Source organism: Limulus polyphemus, unplaced genomic scaffold, assembly GCF_000517525.1.
Source record: "Limulus polyphemus unplaced genomic scaffold, Limulus_polyphemus-2.1.2 Scaffold134, whole genome shotgun sequence".
In the NCBI taxonomy this organism is placed as follows: domain Eukaryota; kingdom Metazoa; phylum Arthropoda; class Merostomata; order Xiphosura; family Limulidae; genus Limulus; species Limulus polyphemus.
Window position 1 is genome coordinate 866,619 of NW_013665744.1, and position 14,747 is coordinate 881,365.

The 14,747-nt window shown below is 30.8% G+C and overlaps 1 protein-coding gene across 1 annotated transcript; it reads left to right on the top strand.

Annotated features, from left to right (window-relative positions):
* Positions 1-558: 558 nt before the first annotated feature.
* LOC106473869 (receptor expression-enhancing protein 5-like) lies at positions 559-14,675 on the top strand. The gene is made up of 5 exons (XM_013934559.2): positions 559-803; positions 1,162-1,255; positions 5,946-6,084; positions 8,142-8,310; positions 12,660-14,675. The coding sequence occupies exons 1-5, from the start codon at positions 665-667 to the stop codon at positions 12,698-12,700; spliced, it is 582 nt and encodes a 193-aa protein (XP_013790013.1). The 5' UTR covers positions 559-664; the 3' UTR covers positions 12,701-14,675.
* The last annotated feature ends 72 nt before the right edge of the window (positions 14,676-14,747 follow it).

Here is a 14,747-nt window from a genome sequence, read left to right on the forward strand (position 1 = left end):
AGAGGAAGGATAGTTGGTCAAGCAGATGGTGGAATAAGTCAACGACAAATTTCGCAGAATTTGGTAATCTTTTTCTCAGATGTGCTAAGTCCGTCTTTTCACAAATTTTGTGGAGGTCTTGATGAAAATACCTCCCCTTTCTATATTTTTCATGAATCGTGGAATAATTCAACAAAACACCCTTTTCTCCGCAAAAACAGAACTCGAATGTGTACCCAAGGAGATATGCAAACTGACTTGACCAAGATGGTCACATAATGGGTTCTACTGTTTAATTAATATACATGCGCACGTGGCGCGTTGGTGCTGGCCAAGGAGACAAAATTATCCGGGTATCCTGAATGCCGAGCCTTGGCTAAGTTATTCAGCTGATCTCCGTGGACATTACTGAATGAAATTATTTTAAAATTTTAGATTTTCATTTACTGAATATTTTACGTAGCACTCTAGGGAACATCTCTGTCTTAGTTCAACCACCTTTGTATTTACGTCAAAAAAGAAAATATCATTGTCAAATATGCGTATTATGCATTGTACAATGCGCCATCTACAGTTTGCTTGTTGCGACAACTTGCGGTAGTCTGATAAAGTGCAGCAGTGCAGTTGATCTAACTTGTTGGAAGATTACCTTCTTTCTGGTTTAATTGTGTGGCTCATAATCATCATGAATGCAAGATCAAGCGGCTACTTTAACAACTGTATGCAGGAAATAGATGCAAAGCTTCATGAAGAAAACAAATTCACTAGTCTGCTTGAAAAGCTTGAGCAAAAGACAGGTGTGAAGCGACTGTATATTTCACTAGGTAAGGTTTTTGATATTGGAGTTAGAGGCCAAACTCAGCTAGGCAACCCACTACCGAATACAATTGTATTGCCTTTATAGTTTAAATTGTGATGAGATGTAACAAGTAGCATATACATATTTTGACCTTTGGATTATATACACATAGTACACTTACAGTTATGTCGTTGCTAAAAGTAAAACTTTTAAAAATAAAAAATGCAGCTTGTGTGATGAAATATGAAAAATCATTTTTGGGTTTGCTTTCTGCAGTGTTTAATACGTTGATAAAAATCTTGTAAATAAGTTGATAACTCCCAAATACGAAAACTAACATGCAATTAATCTGAATAACGCTGAGTTTGTTATTTCATTTTCAGGGGTTGCTGTATTTCTGGCTCTGTATTTAGTTGTTGGATATGGCGCAGAGTTGATTTGTAACAGCGTCGGATTTGTTTATCCTGCGTATGCATCGTAAGTTATTACTTAAATATTAGTATTAGTACTCATAACAACTGCATGATGTAATTAATGATATTTTACATAAAATAGTACCTCTCCCCACCATGGGTCATGAAATTGTAAGAAAATATACCATTTCTTGACATTTATTAGACCTTGCAATGTGCTAACAGTAACAATGTTAAGCAACATGTACTTGAATTATTTTGTTAGAATAATTTTTATTTTCATTTGTCTAACATATAAAGTGATAGAAATAATTATGGTAACAAGTAATACACATATAGAACTAAAGTCACAAACAATGAGTAATGAGAACTAGATGGTGAATTTATCAATGGTACAAAATATTTTTATAAAAAATCAAAAAAAAACGAACTGGTGTTACAATATACTAATGTTTTTGTATGTGAGCTCTCTCTTTATGCAGAAAATTACACTTTGTTTTCTTGCTACCATACTGTTTGTTAATATTCAGTTGTTTCCAAATTGCATGTATTATGACTCACAACTGTGCTAACATATTTAGTTATCTTTTGACCTTCTCTGTTTTTACATAAGTCTACTCAACCTCAAGAATGTTCATGTCAAAACTTTGTGTAGATCAAGTTATTATTGTAAGATGTAATTTCACCATATTAACCGCATGCTTGGAATCACTATTTTTCTGGAAGATGAATCCTCATGTAATATATCATGTATCTAAGAGAGTGGTGTGATGAATCAGAATCTACTTGTAATTGTCAACAGTTAGGGTGACAACAATTTTGTGTAGATTAGTAACACTGCTGAGTGAGATGTAGCTGCAACTTTTACTGATCCCCCCCCCCACACCACCACCACCATGTTTCACCATAGATGCTATTTATTGACTTTTATACCAATCTCCTCCAATTTTAAATAAATTGTTATTGGTTGTTGCCAAACAATTACCCTGGATTCACCGACAAAGAGCATACATCTCTAGCTGTGCTAATTCCATTGTTTGTGGTTAATGCCCATTTAAGTCTATTGATTTAGTTATCTCTTTCCCCTCACCAATGGCACAGTGGTAAGCCTGAAGACTTATAATGCTAAAAACTGGATCTTGATACCAGTAGTGGACACAGCACAGATAGCCCATTGTGTGGTTTTGCGCTTAACTACTAACTAACAAACAAGTTATCTCTTCTCAACAGTATTTTTTGATCAACTACATACCCAGTGGTGCCACTTCATATTAATGTGTATAATACTGTTCTGGAGGTAACATTCACAGTTGTATTTAGATTAAGGTAATTGACAAGATCTGTACTCAGTTGTGTATCTCAGGAAGAACATACCATGAGATGTTTAATAATACATTTGAATAGTTTCATTTCTTACCTCAACCACTTCTATTAGTAGCTATGTCAGTTTCACATATCCTCTTCCAGGTCTTGCATATTGTTTGCAAGGGCATCATTGTGGAAGTGATAGAAGCAGCTGCCTCCCTCAAGCTCAAAAGGGGTCATCGAATTTTTGTGAGGCATTTCCTATCAGGTCAAATTAATACATATATGCAAGTTACACCAAAGCTAAAAGTCCCCAGCTTAATTTGAGAGGGATGCAAGGTCAGTTATTTGTCCCTGCCCACCCAAGCCTTTTGTGATATGACAATTCTGAAAGCCCCAGCTGAAACATTGAGTCATGCTGCAAATTTTTGAATAGAATTTCCTTGATCAGTTTTTTAATTTCAACATGTTTTTGTGTATATTTCTGTTCTGTGAACCATGAGTGAATTCATACTACTACTGTTGGGCATACTCTACTTTAATAAGGCTTTATACTGGTCTGGAACTTTCTGAGTGGTTGAATGACAATTACAGTGTAGGCTACGAATGCATAACTGTATGCTGGTGCAGTTCCTTTTTACACATTGTTTTCTCACTTTTTCCAAAATTATTTCTTGTGTTCTATATAAAATTAAAAAACTTTTAATTCATCTGGATGTTGATTCAGTTATCAAAATATAATACTGTACTCCATGTAGAAAGCTTTTTTGCATGACTTTTAGGTTTAGTTTAAAAAATAATATTTTGGGAATAACAACACTACCTAATCGTAGATCAGTAATAGTTCTGAAATTAAAAAGTCAGCATAAAACAAAAAATTTGAATTAGATAACATAAAATTTAAGGACAAAAAAGGACCTGTTGGTTTTCTAGGCTGTCCCATTCACTAAACTAAACTATAAAATAAAAATAAGACCTCAAATCTAGACCTTATTATTCACATGTTTACTAAGGCTTTCTGTAAACTCATTTATATTTACTGTATCTACCACATTTAAAGGCAACCCTGTTAAAAAAAATAGAACTGTTTAGCTGAAGATTACTCCTACCCTGGGAAGATTGATATTTGTATCCTCTATTTTTACCATTCTCAGTATTAAGTACAAAAAAAAAGATACATTAACACAGGCCTTGACAAATCCAAGGCACTGTGTTGCTGTGGCAACTAAAAATTTTATTGTGGTGCCTAATATTTTCTCCCATTTTATTCATGCATAGGGATGTGCTAAATGGAACTCAAGTCTTGAACAGTTCTGAACTCTTGGAAGTCCAGAACTATTTTCCTGTTCTTTGAGTCCAAAATCAAACTGTTTATAAGATTTTAATGGTGGATTCAGCACTTCATATTTTTTCAGGAATGAAGCACTGCTGTTGCACATGTTACTAATTTTGCACTATTTTGATTTTATTCTTTCTCTCAATTCAACAAATGAATGTGTATGTTTAGACTCAAACAGGACCAAAGGCAGTTAGTTCAGACAATACTATCAAGTGGTTGTTGATATCATGATTATCAGCATGCACTCATTGCTGTGAAAGTAATTAAATATATCCCCCATTTCCTGGTAAGAACAGTAGTGAAGTTAGGTTAGGCACACCAAAAGGTCTTTGCTTATCATTGTACAGTGTTGTAGTGATGAATACATTAGACCTATTCTGAAATAACCTACTTGGCCTATTGATATTGCAGTGATTATTTTTATTTTACTTTCATTCATTGCAACAATCCACCTAAGCTAAAGTTATTTAGTCTACTATTTTAATGATTGCACATATTGAAGTTTAACTTTCATGTATGTTATATAATAAATTTTAATAATGAACCCTTTGGTTTTTAGTGGGGCTGACTCCTAGATCTGAAAATATTTGTAGAGGCCTGCATTAACACTATTAATTCCTTTAACAATCTTAAACACCTTATTCAGTTTCCCTGATTCCCCTCTTAATTCTTTTTTTTTCAAAAGAAAACGATTTCAGAGATCTTAAATTGTCTTCATATGACAACCTTTCCATCCTAAGGATCATCCTTTCAAACAATTCATTGCTTCTCCTAAGGTAAGCAAAACAAGACTGAGCATAATAGTACAGCTGAGGCCTAACCAGTGACTATACAATGAAGTTATAACCTCCTCATACTTCTATTTCTATAGATATAACCTGAAATCTTATTTTCCCTACTATTGTCAACAGCACATTGATTGGATGGCTTAAGATCCTGATCAGTCAGAATGTCAAGATCCTTTCTTTCCATAACACTGTTAATAAGAGTCAATTAACTGATTGCAAAAAAAGGGAATAAGATTATCATTTTGTATCCAACAAATAACTGGTGTTTTACTTAAAATATTTGGGAAGATATTTTTCTCTTTAAGGATAAAATTATTAAATCTGAAATTTTTTTTTCTTTAGTCTTAATAATTTTCATGATATTAGGAAAACACGCAGGTTCAAAAAGTTAATTTACCACAAAAATACAAAACCCTATATGCTTTCAAAAGGTGGATCTTCTGTCATCAAGGGCAAACTGATAAAGAAAGGTCACCTTTTGAAATTCCTCAGGTTGTAAGGTTTTTAGTCTTAATAACATAAAATAAATTGAGGCAACAACAGTTGAATTTTTAATATTTCAATACATGCTATTCAGAACAAACCAACATATAATCAAAATTGATTTTGTATCATGAAATAAAACTAACACTCAAGAATATTTGTAACTAGCATAACAGCCCCTCAAAAATGACAGGGGGGAGGAACTACCACCCCCTCCATATAGTATACCCTAACCTCACATTTCATAGCTAACTGAAATAAATAAATTTTGCAAAATTAAGCGTGACCAACAAAGAGGCAGAAAAATGCCGTGAGCCAAACAAAATTAAGATCATTCATCAAATGAATTTGTGACATATTCTTAGAATAATTATTGGTAAAGATAAGTTAGATTAACAACTTCTAATATATAGAAAAGCCAGTGAATTTTGGTAACACTATATTCCATCAATGGCTTTTATGTCATGTCACTTAGCAACAAAAGTATAACCTAATATTGTTGTTAGTCTGTGTACTGCAAGTATAAAATGAAATGTATAGATAACAAAACTGGAAAAATATTTGTTGATTTCTTAATTTAGAGTCTCTGTTGATTAAAAGAGTGACACACACTGGCTTTTATATAGGTTAGATGAAATTATGCCATTAGATGTGCATTAATTATTTTTGTACAAAATAAAACATCATAAAAGTAGGCATTTAGTTGCAATATGTTTGATAAACTTCTGTTCCTTTTGTGTTAAAACAGGACTTCATATAAATGTTGTTTTTAACATAGTCATTAAAGATGTACGTGTATGTACAAAGACACAATACATATAATGTATCTTATTCTTCAGTATCCACGCCATTGAGACTCATGATAAAGAAGATGACACAAAGTGGCTAACCTACTGGGTGGTTTTTGCAGCCTTCAGCATTCTTGAGTTCTTCTCTGATATTGTACTTGACTGGTTTCCATTCTATTGGCTCTTGAAGGTAAGCCTAATGTTTGTTTATTTTTCTTCTACAGTCAAATAAAAGTTATAAACTAAAACTGTTACAAGTAATTTAGAAATTCTTAATTTGATGGATTAAAATGAGTGCAGTTGAAAAAGTCATTAAATTGTTTTTTACATAATTTTTGTAATGAACAATTTAATTAACTAGTTGACTTCTGCATTGGTTCAACAGTGGTCAAGAAAGTTATCTAACACTACTAATTCATGTGCATATCTTACTTCAAGATAGACATGCAGTTAATGCTTTGGCTTGCTGTTGGTTTAATCCTACCACTCCTTGACATCACATTGTGATGTATCTCATGAATTCTCATTTCTTAAACATCTATCAAAGCTAGTCAGCATGCTCAGAACATATCAGTGTCACCACTAACGAAGATGCATTATTCTTTCTTTTACACCATTTTTATTTTGTTTCATTACCTTTCTAAATAACTTGTACTTTTTAATACAAAGTTTACTTTGTATCATATATCTTCAAGTGTTGTGTTGTTTTTTTTTGTTGTTATTGTTTTTCAGAACTTGTGCATAGTGGAGGCATTTAAATATTTTGGTAATAAAGATAGAAAAAAATTACCTTTACTCTCCAGTTAATAATAGAACAACTTTTTATTTCAGCTAATGTTTTGCCATTGCAGCTTCATATGGGCTAGTGGTACAAGAACTTGTGTCTATGCAGTTCTTTTACTACTAACCTTGATGAAGCCAGTGGCAAAACATTGGCTGAAATAAAGTTTCTAATTTTTTATGAATAGTTATCCTTTCTTTCACATGAATTTATTTTTGTAAAAATAGTCATGATTGTCCTGTACAGATGACATTTTACTTTTTCTTTTTTTTTAACTTTGTGCATTGTCATTTTTAGTTAATCTTAATAATAGTATATGTTTCATCATTATTGTTATTGATGTTAGTGTTAGGACGTCAGTGTTTAATTAAGCTTATTTAACTATGGGTTGCTGTCTCCTTCCTTTCCAACCTACAATGAAATTGGGGATTTTTTATTGTTTTACTTATGACCATTTTCAATTCTTGATTTTGTTTAAAAAACTTTTCACCTCAGTTTTTCATATTCTTTCAAGGCTTTTAACTTGTAATGATGTAATCTGGTGATATGCATTCCTTTTACCTGCAGTGGTTTATTTTTTCTTTACCTGATATGGATAATTTTTGTTTCTTTACCTGTGTATTTTAGATTATCCTGGAACAGGTTTTCTGTTGACTTAATCAACTGTAGAATTTAGGGTGGGTCCATTTTGACATTATTGACTTTATGAACTAATTACAATGTATGCACCAGCTTCCTCTGAAATCCACCACTGTTTATTACAGTATCTGATAATATATATATGTATATATCAGAAAAGAAAATTGGAGAAATACCATCAATATTGCAGTTAATCCCACTACTTATGGCTGTGGTGGCCTATGTATTTTACTAAGAAAATTGGTTATTTCACCTTTATTTTTTGGTCAGTGTTTTAACAGGCAGGAACATAAAATTATTCAATATGATGGAACATGTAGACCCCACCAGGAGTGTTCAGTATTTAAAGAACAAATTGGTATTTTGAGTGTAGTGTTTTTTTTTGTTGTTGTTGTTTTTTCAGAAATTCCTAATATACTTGTTTTCTATTGTTAATTTCTTTGAAGTCTTGTGTTTTTATGCACACATGCAGCTGGGGATTCCATTTATATCTCTTGTTTTTAAGATATTTGTATAAATTCATTGTTACATTTTGAATTCCATTTAATCTATAGGGTTATTTTTTCTTTATTTTCAGCCCCTTGTGATTAAAAATTATCAGAATCTTGTGAATTTGTAGCTAGTAATGATAGGAGTTAGCCTTAACTTTTACTCTTTTTGTTCTAGTGATGAGTCTGTCATCAAAAAATAATTAATACATTTCTGTTTATTTAGCAAAAATAAAATTCTTTAAAAATCCAATTTCTAAGAGTTCTAAAAGTTTCATTTTTTTTATTAAACTGACAGACAATACAAGCATTGTTACAATAAGAACATTTTTTCTTCAGTGTGTCTTCTTGATGTGGTGTTTTGCTCCAATGGGTTCCAATGGATCGCACTTCATCTACTATAGTTTCATCAGACCCATATTCCTGAAGCACAAAGAAAAGATTGACAATTACATTGACTCTGCTGTCTCCAAGGCTGCTGGTTTGGCTGATGCTACACTGAAGAAAGGTTAATAGTTTGTAGATGTAATATGTATTTACTACTTAGTTTTTTTAGCTACAGATGTGCCCCCCTTACCCCCATGACTCAGTGGTAAGTCTGAAGGCTAATAATGCTAACAATTAGGGTTCTACCTTTAACCTTGTTTGCATTTCCACTTTTTTTAACACTGGAAATAGTGTTATTTTTGTGCCATTTTAGTTGCAAAACAGGTGTATACTATACTTTTAACTTTTATGTCCTATATCATTTGTCTGAACCTCATAACACTATTGAAACTTTATTATTATTCTATAACAAGCAGGATTAGCATATTCATAAGTTTTACATAACAATAAAATCAAATTAAGTTATGTGCTTGATCATAGTAATTATATCCTTTGTTTTTAGGGATAAAAAGTACTTTATATGGTAAAAGTTATCTTTTAATTTTAGGCAAAAACAGATATCTGATATTAGTTAAAAAGTGACTTAGTTTTATTTCCCTTTGATAGAACTGAGCAAGTAGTAGATAAATTAAACTGGTTCTAGTGTTTATTTTAAATAATGACTGAGATAATACTGTGAAAAATCATTTTCTTATTTTTTAAGAATTCCTTAACATCCTGGTTGGAATGAGTGAAAAATGAAGTTTTCACTTTATACTTGAAAACTCCCATTAAGCCTAATAAGAGTAAAAAAAAGGGCCTGTGAAAAAGTGATATTAATTTGGAGAAACGTTTATTATGATATTATATCAAAGTGATATAAGATATTAATAATGTTTGATTATGAACTGTTACACAAAACTCGTTAGTTTATTACTTGTTCTTTGAAATTTTAATTAAATTATAGAATGTTGAAATTACTTTCCTAGTTTAAAAAAATCATAAAGAAATGTGCAAGTAAAATCATTTTAAGTTGTTCAATTCAGAGTTAAATGTTCAGTGTTAACATCATACTCTCTTTTTCAGTGGAGATGAATAATGCATTCCACATATTATCAGTTCTTCTGCTGTGCTTAATTGCATGTCATATTTATTCTAGAAGTTTAAAAAGTACTACTGTCACTAGTATAAAAAAAAAAAGTAGGGTTAAGTGTTGACATTGACGAACTTCGATGATTTTGTAACAGCTCTTGTCACATATTTAGTAAGTCAGAAAATTGTGATAGTTATGGGACATTCTCTGCTTTTTGCATGTTATTATTTTATGTTATTTGGTGCATTATATAATTAAATAAAAATTATTTAATGTACTACTGCCATTAGTATAAAAAAAGTGATAGTTGACAGCAAATAAAGTCCCAGGTAAGTACTTTATTTCTTATTTTTCTTGTATATTCTTTATAAAAGTAACTAAAATGTAAAAATAGGAAGTTCTGGGTTATTAAGATTAGATTTGTTAAAATAAATAATAATAATAATATAAAATTTTTTACAAGGCATGCATACAAGCAGCTTGGAGTAGCTTCTGGGTAATGTAATTCAATAGTGTAATGTAAGCCACATGTTCCCCAAGTTATTTACAACTTATAATGGCATGAATAGCACTAGTAGTTAGACACAGTTCAAATGGCAGTAAAATTTAAGCATAAATATATGTATACTGTTACAACTTTAAAGCTACTTAGAATAAACAAATGTAGTTTCATGTTACAATTTGAAGTCGTTTTAGGAAGGAAAAAAGGATAATTTGGAATTATTTTGATTGTTTCTTTTTCTGATGGTTATGAAGTCAGTCAAATTGATAAACTTTGTATTTAGTGCAGAGAAAATAATGATAAAATATAAAGTTTTACTGAAAAAAAAAGTTTGAAATGTATTTAGGAGATTTTAGAGATTACGCAAATGACACTTTAGATTTTTAAGATGAAGAAAAGTGTTTTTTAATCTTAACATGAAAATCATTTTGCACTCAGACTGGTCAAAAAAAGACTCGTTATCTTCATGGACAAATTTTTGGTCAAAATACTTCATTAAAAAATTTATTTTGTGTACAAAGACTTGTAATATGTACTAAAAGTTAAAGTAATAACACAATATACAAGTAAAAATAGTCACATGATCATTCCTTGGGACCAAGCCCGTATTGTGAGAGTTTGTAACTAACTCAATGCTAAATGTGCAGTGCATGTTGGCAAGGTTACGGGTGCCGACCAAGCGCATTCCAAACATCATACACAGACTACTACAAGGTGTATGAAATGAACATCAGCTTTGGCTTTTGTATATAAAACTGAAATGTTATGGTATTTTTACTATATTGTTGGAGGTCTAGAAGACAACATACAAGAGAGAGGAATGATTCAGACATTATGTTAAGCAAAGAGGAATGTGATTCACAACTGGGGTTGTTTTGGTTCACAAATTGTGATGTGAACCCAAATATTTTGTCCCCTACTTGAAGCAACAAACCTTGTCAACAGCTGCAGAAATGACATCCTTAAGTAGAACTGGATAATTAACTCAATTAGCTGTGAGCACTGATTAGTGTCATGTAAAATAACTAATCAAAATTGTTGTTAAATCAATTAATGTCACAAAACTCATCAACTAATTTAAATTAATGTTTTCAATTATTCCAACTATCCAAGATGTCAAAATATTGTCATTATGATTACTCCTGATTATCGATTAATTCAAGATAGTTCAGTTTAATGAGTTAGTCACAACTCACAAAAATTATAAGTTAATCAAAATTAGTGCTTCCAGTTATTACTATTTTCAGTTATTCCAAATATCCAAGTCTCATATGAGAATAATTGATTAGTTGAATGTAATTAATTAATGAGCCTGATAATTAATTGATTACCAATTTACACTAAATACCCAGTTCCGTCCTTAGGCTGGTGCACTATGTATAAGCTCTAAGCAGGAATTCCAATGTCACAGGTTAGGCAGCATCTGATATAGTAGCAAAACAACCTATTGTCACTACTTAAAGAAATCTGGATGATATATGCAGGATCCTGCAAGAGTATGGAGTAAGAAGTACCACAGTTTGGAAAGTACAGAGTACTTTTGCCATATCAGCTTTCCTGCAACACTTTTGGGATTACTTATGAGAAAACCTAGACCAGGGTGTATTCATAATTTGCCTAAAGCTTAAATGAGTCTAAAATTCTAAATATTAGATTATGCACTTTTACCTTTGATCATTAGTAGTACTTTCTGGTATGAATGTATGTACCAATTTCTGATGTTCATATTATTAAGGAAGATATCTATAGATTCATAAAAAAGGAAGAATACATCTAATGGCTAAATAAAATGGAAAGCACACAAATACATTGGATTTAAAAAAATGATAAACAGAAGCAGAATTATGAAGGAATAATTAAAACTGAAAAAGATGCATACAGATATAAAGAAATCAGAATTATAAATTTAATTTTCAGTTATGAGGGAAGAATATGGTAACTGTTTTAACTTTTGGTTGTCTTATGTTTTTAGTTCTGATTACTTGCCTTGGAAAAATGAATACTCTGATTTTTAAATGCTAAATGTCTCCACCCGCTAATAAGTTGTTCCCCTTAATTTTTAATTCTGTTAAATATTTGTTAGATCTTTCTGATGATTAAGTGGAATTTGTCATTTTGCAGTGCCCGGCATGGCCAGGTAGTTAGGGTGCTCGACTCGCAATCTGCAGGTCACTGGTTCGAATCTTCATCACATCAAACATGCTTGCCCTTTCAGCCGTGGGGGCATTATAATGTGATGGTGAATCCCACTATTCGTTGGTAAAAGAGTAGCCCAAGAGTTGGCGGTGGGTGGTGATGACTAGTTGCATTCCCTCTAGTCTAACACTGCTAAATTAGGGACGGCTAGTGCAAATAGCCCTTGTGTAGCTTTGCGCGAAATTCATAACAAACAAACATTTTGCAGCCTTGCGCAGTAGGTACTTGGTAAACAGTAGTCATACATTCAGTATTGTTGCTTTCAGTGTTTTGTAATGATTAGGTTGGATAGTAATAGTGCTTAAAAACAAAAATATATTGCTGGCAAAAAGTGAAAAAATATTTTCTGATTATAATTTTAAGTGTTGAAACTTAGACATTATGTGTTATATATGTTCCCTTATCACTCTGTTTTATAGTATTGAGTTTATAACCAATAGAATATAGTGCACTTAAGCATCAAAATTATTTACCTCAAAAAATTTTAGTTAATCAAACAAAAAAAAGAGCTAAATTTTCTTCAGCTTTTCTTTCATTAAGTTATTTAATTAATGTATTGTTTTGACCTGAAATAGGATAAACCTGTCTAGATGATCAAAAGTTGTTGACTGTGAAATTGACTTTTTATATTCTTTCATTTAGCCTTAGACTATGTCATATAAATAAATGTTTTAATTGTGACAATATTTTATTGTTCCAGCTACAAAAGTTGCTGCAGAAGATATGCTGAAGGAAGAGTGAATCTCAATATTCCTTATATTAAGATTTTTATTGTTTTATATTTAACACATTTGTGTTTGTTCAGGATCTGTCTGTACTGAATGTATTCTATTCAAATGGTGTTTTTATTTATAAACAGTAACTAATTTATTGAAAGTTTTTCTGATTAGAAAATTTGCTATGAAGATACCTTTTCTTCAGTGATGCCAATTAGATATAAAAAAATTCAGTTAAGTCAAAAATATATTTATTCAAAAGATAGATTATACCTATATTTACTTACTTATTGCTAATAAACCTCCAACATTTCTCTATCGTGTATTTTTGAATAGAGCAAAATTTTGAAAGCTTGCATATATGTTGTTTTGTCCATAAAATACACTTTGCTTTTAGATATTTTTCTTCATGGTTTATAACAATGACTTTAGAACCAGTTGCTGGTCTTTTCTTTGATATTTAGAAGTAATTTAATGTGAAAATCTTCCATTTTTAACAAGGTTTAATATAAGATATTGATCTGAAAATGCACATTTTTATGCACTTCTTAATTGTGTTTACAAGATAATTCACTAGGGATGTGACATAACTGTAATTATTGTTATAATGTTTGCTTTAGTTTTAAATAGCCTGATTATTTTCTATCTAAATATTTAAATTTTCAATAAACTTTACAAATTTTATTCAATTTGAAGTCATCAGGGAAATTTGAATAAAATTGTTTTTCATAGTAACCATAGAGATATTATTGTATGTTTACAAAATGAAATGTTATTGTATTTAGAATAGTTATAAAATCTGTTGCTTGCTATACCTAAACTTTCCTGTAGGTTAGTTAAATAAATGTAGAATATGAAACTAAGTATCTAAAGCTTTCTAATAACTTTGAACTTGAAGAGTTAGCTTTTGATGGTGAAGAAATAGATTGTCTAAGTTTTTGATTGTGGATAATTGTAAGAAAGATAATGTTAAAAGTTAATATATTCCCCAAATTATGGAGGCATATGAAATACATCTCATTGTTATGGAGTTATTAAATTTCTTTTTTTTTTCTGGGGCCACCCATATTTCTTTTGCATTTTTCATATTAGAATGAATTTCAAGAAACCTTAAGGGTACACTCGTTTAAGTGAGTGACACTGTCTGGTTGATAGTAGTTTGAAGATTGTTTGTGTATTATGGAATAAAACAAAGGAAAATATGACATTTTGCTACAATGTTGTACTGTGTAGGTGTTATGAAATCAAAAACTAATGCATAGAAACATTAGTTTTTCACTATAAGAAGATTTTGTCATTTTCTTTATTATGCAAATCTATCAGTTTTTCTACAATGTTATTTCAGAGGGGCACAAAAGTACTAAATCTGAAAGCAGAAAAAAAGTTTGAATTCAGTGAAGATTGGTTGTCATAACGGGATACATATAACTTGTACACCTGCAAAATATATTGGAAGTGTATAGGAAAAATGAACAAGACTCTTGCTTTACAATAGCTGTCTTAACCATAGATCTTCAGCAGATTTCTAACTAACAGTTGGTGGTGTACTTTTTAGTAATGATTTCTTCAGTGACTTGTGTTTTAGTGTAACATTTTAATGTTGTTATATTACATTTAACTATCAACTGACATTTCAAGTTAAATATACTCAAATTAAACCTTTTCTTTGCATTTACTTTGAACAATACACTATTCAGTCGATTATGACTCCACATAACACTATAGCTCGACCTAGTAAAGTAATATTGAAGAGTGACTGAGCACTATTTAATGACTACAGCATTAACATTACTATCTAGTGATTCATTACAAAACATGTAAAAAATACCCACTATAATACAAAAATCTCAAATAAGTACATAAAAAAACTATTACAAAGCTTAGATGTGTATTTCTGTTATTAAACTTAAATATTAATAGGTTTGGTATTTAAGTGTTTTCAGATGTAAACTGTAATAAGCGATGTTATTTGGATGAAAGTAAACTTTATTTTGAACTTAGCACAACTCCCTTTGTTGTTAGAATAAGATTTAATTTTATCTTAAAATATTCTTCTTGATAATGCATAATAT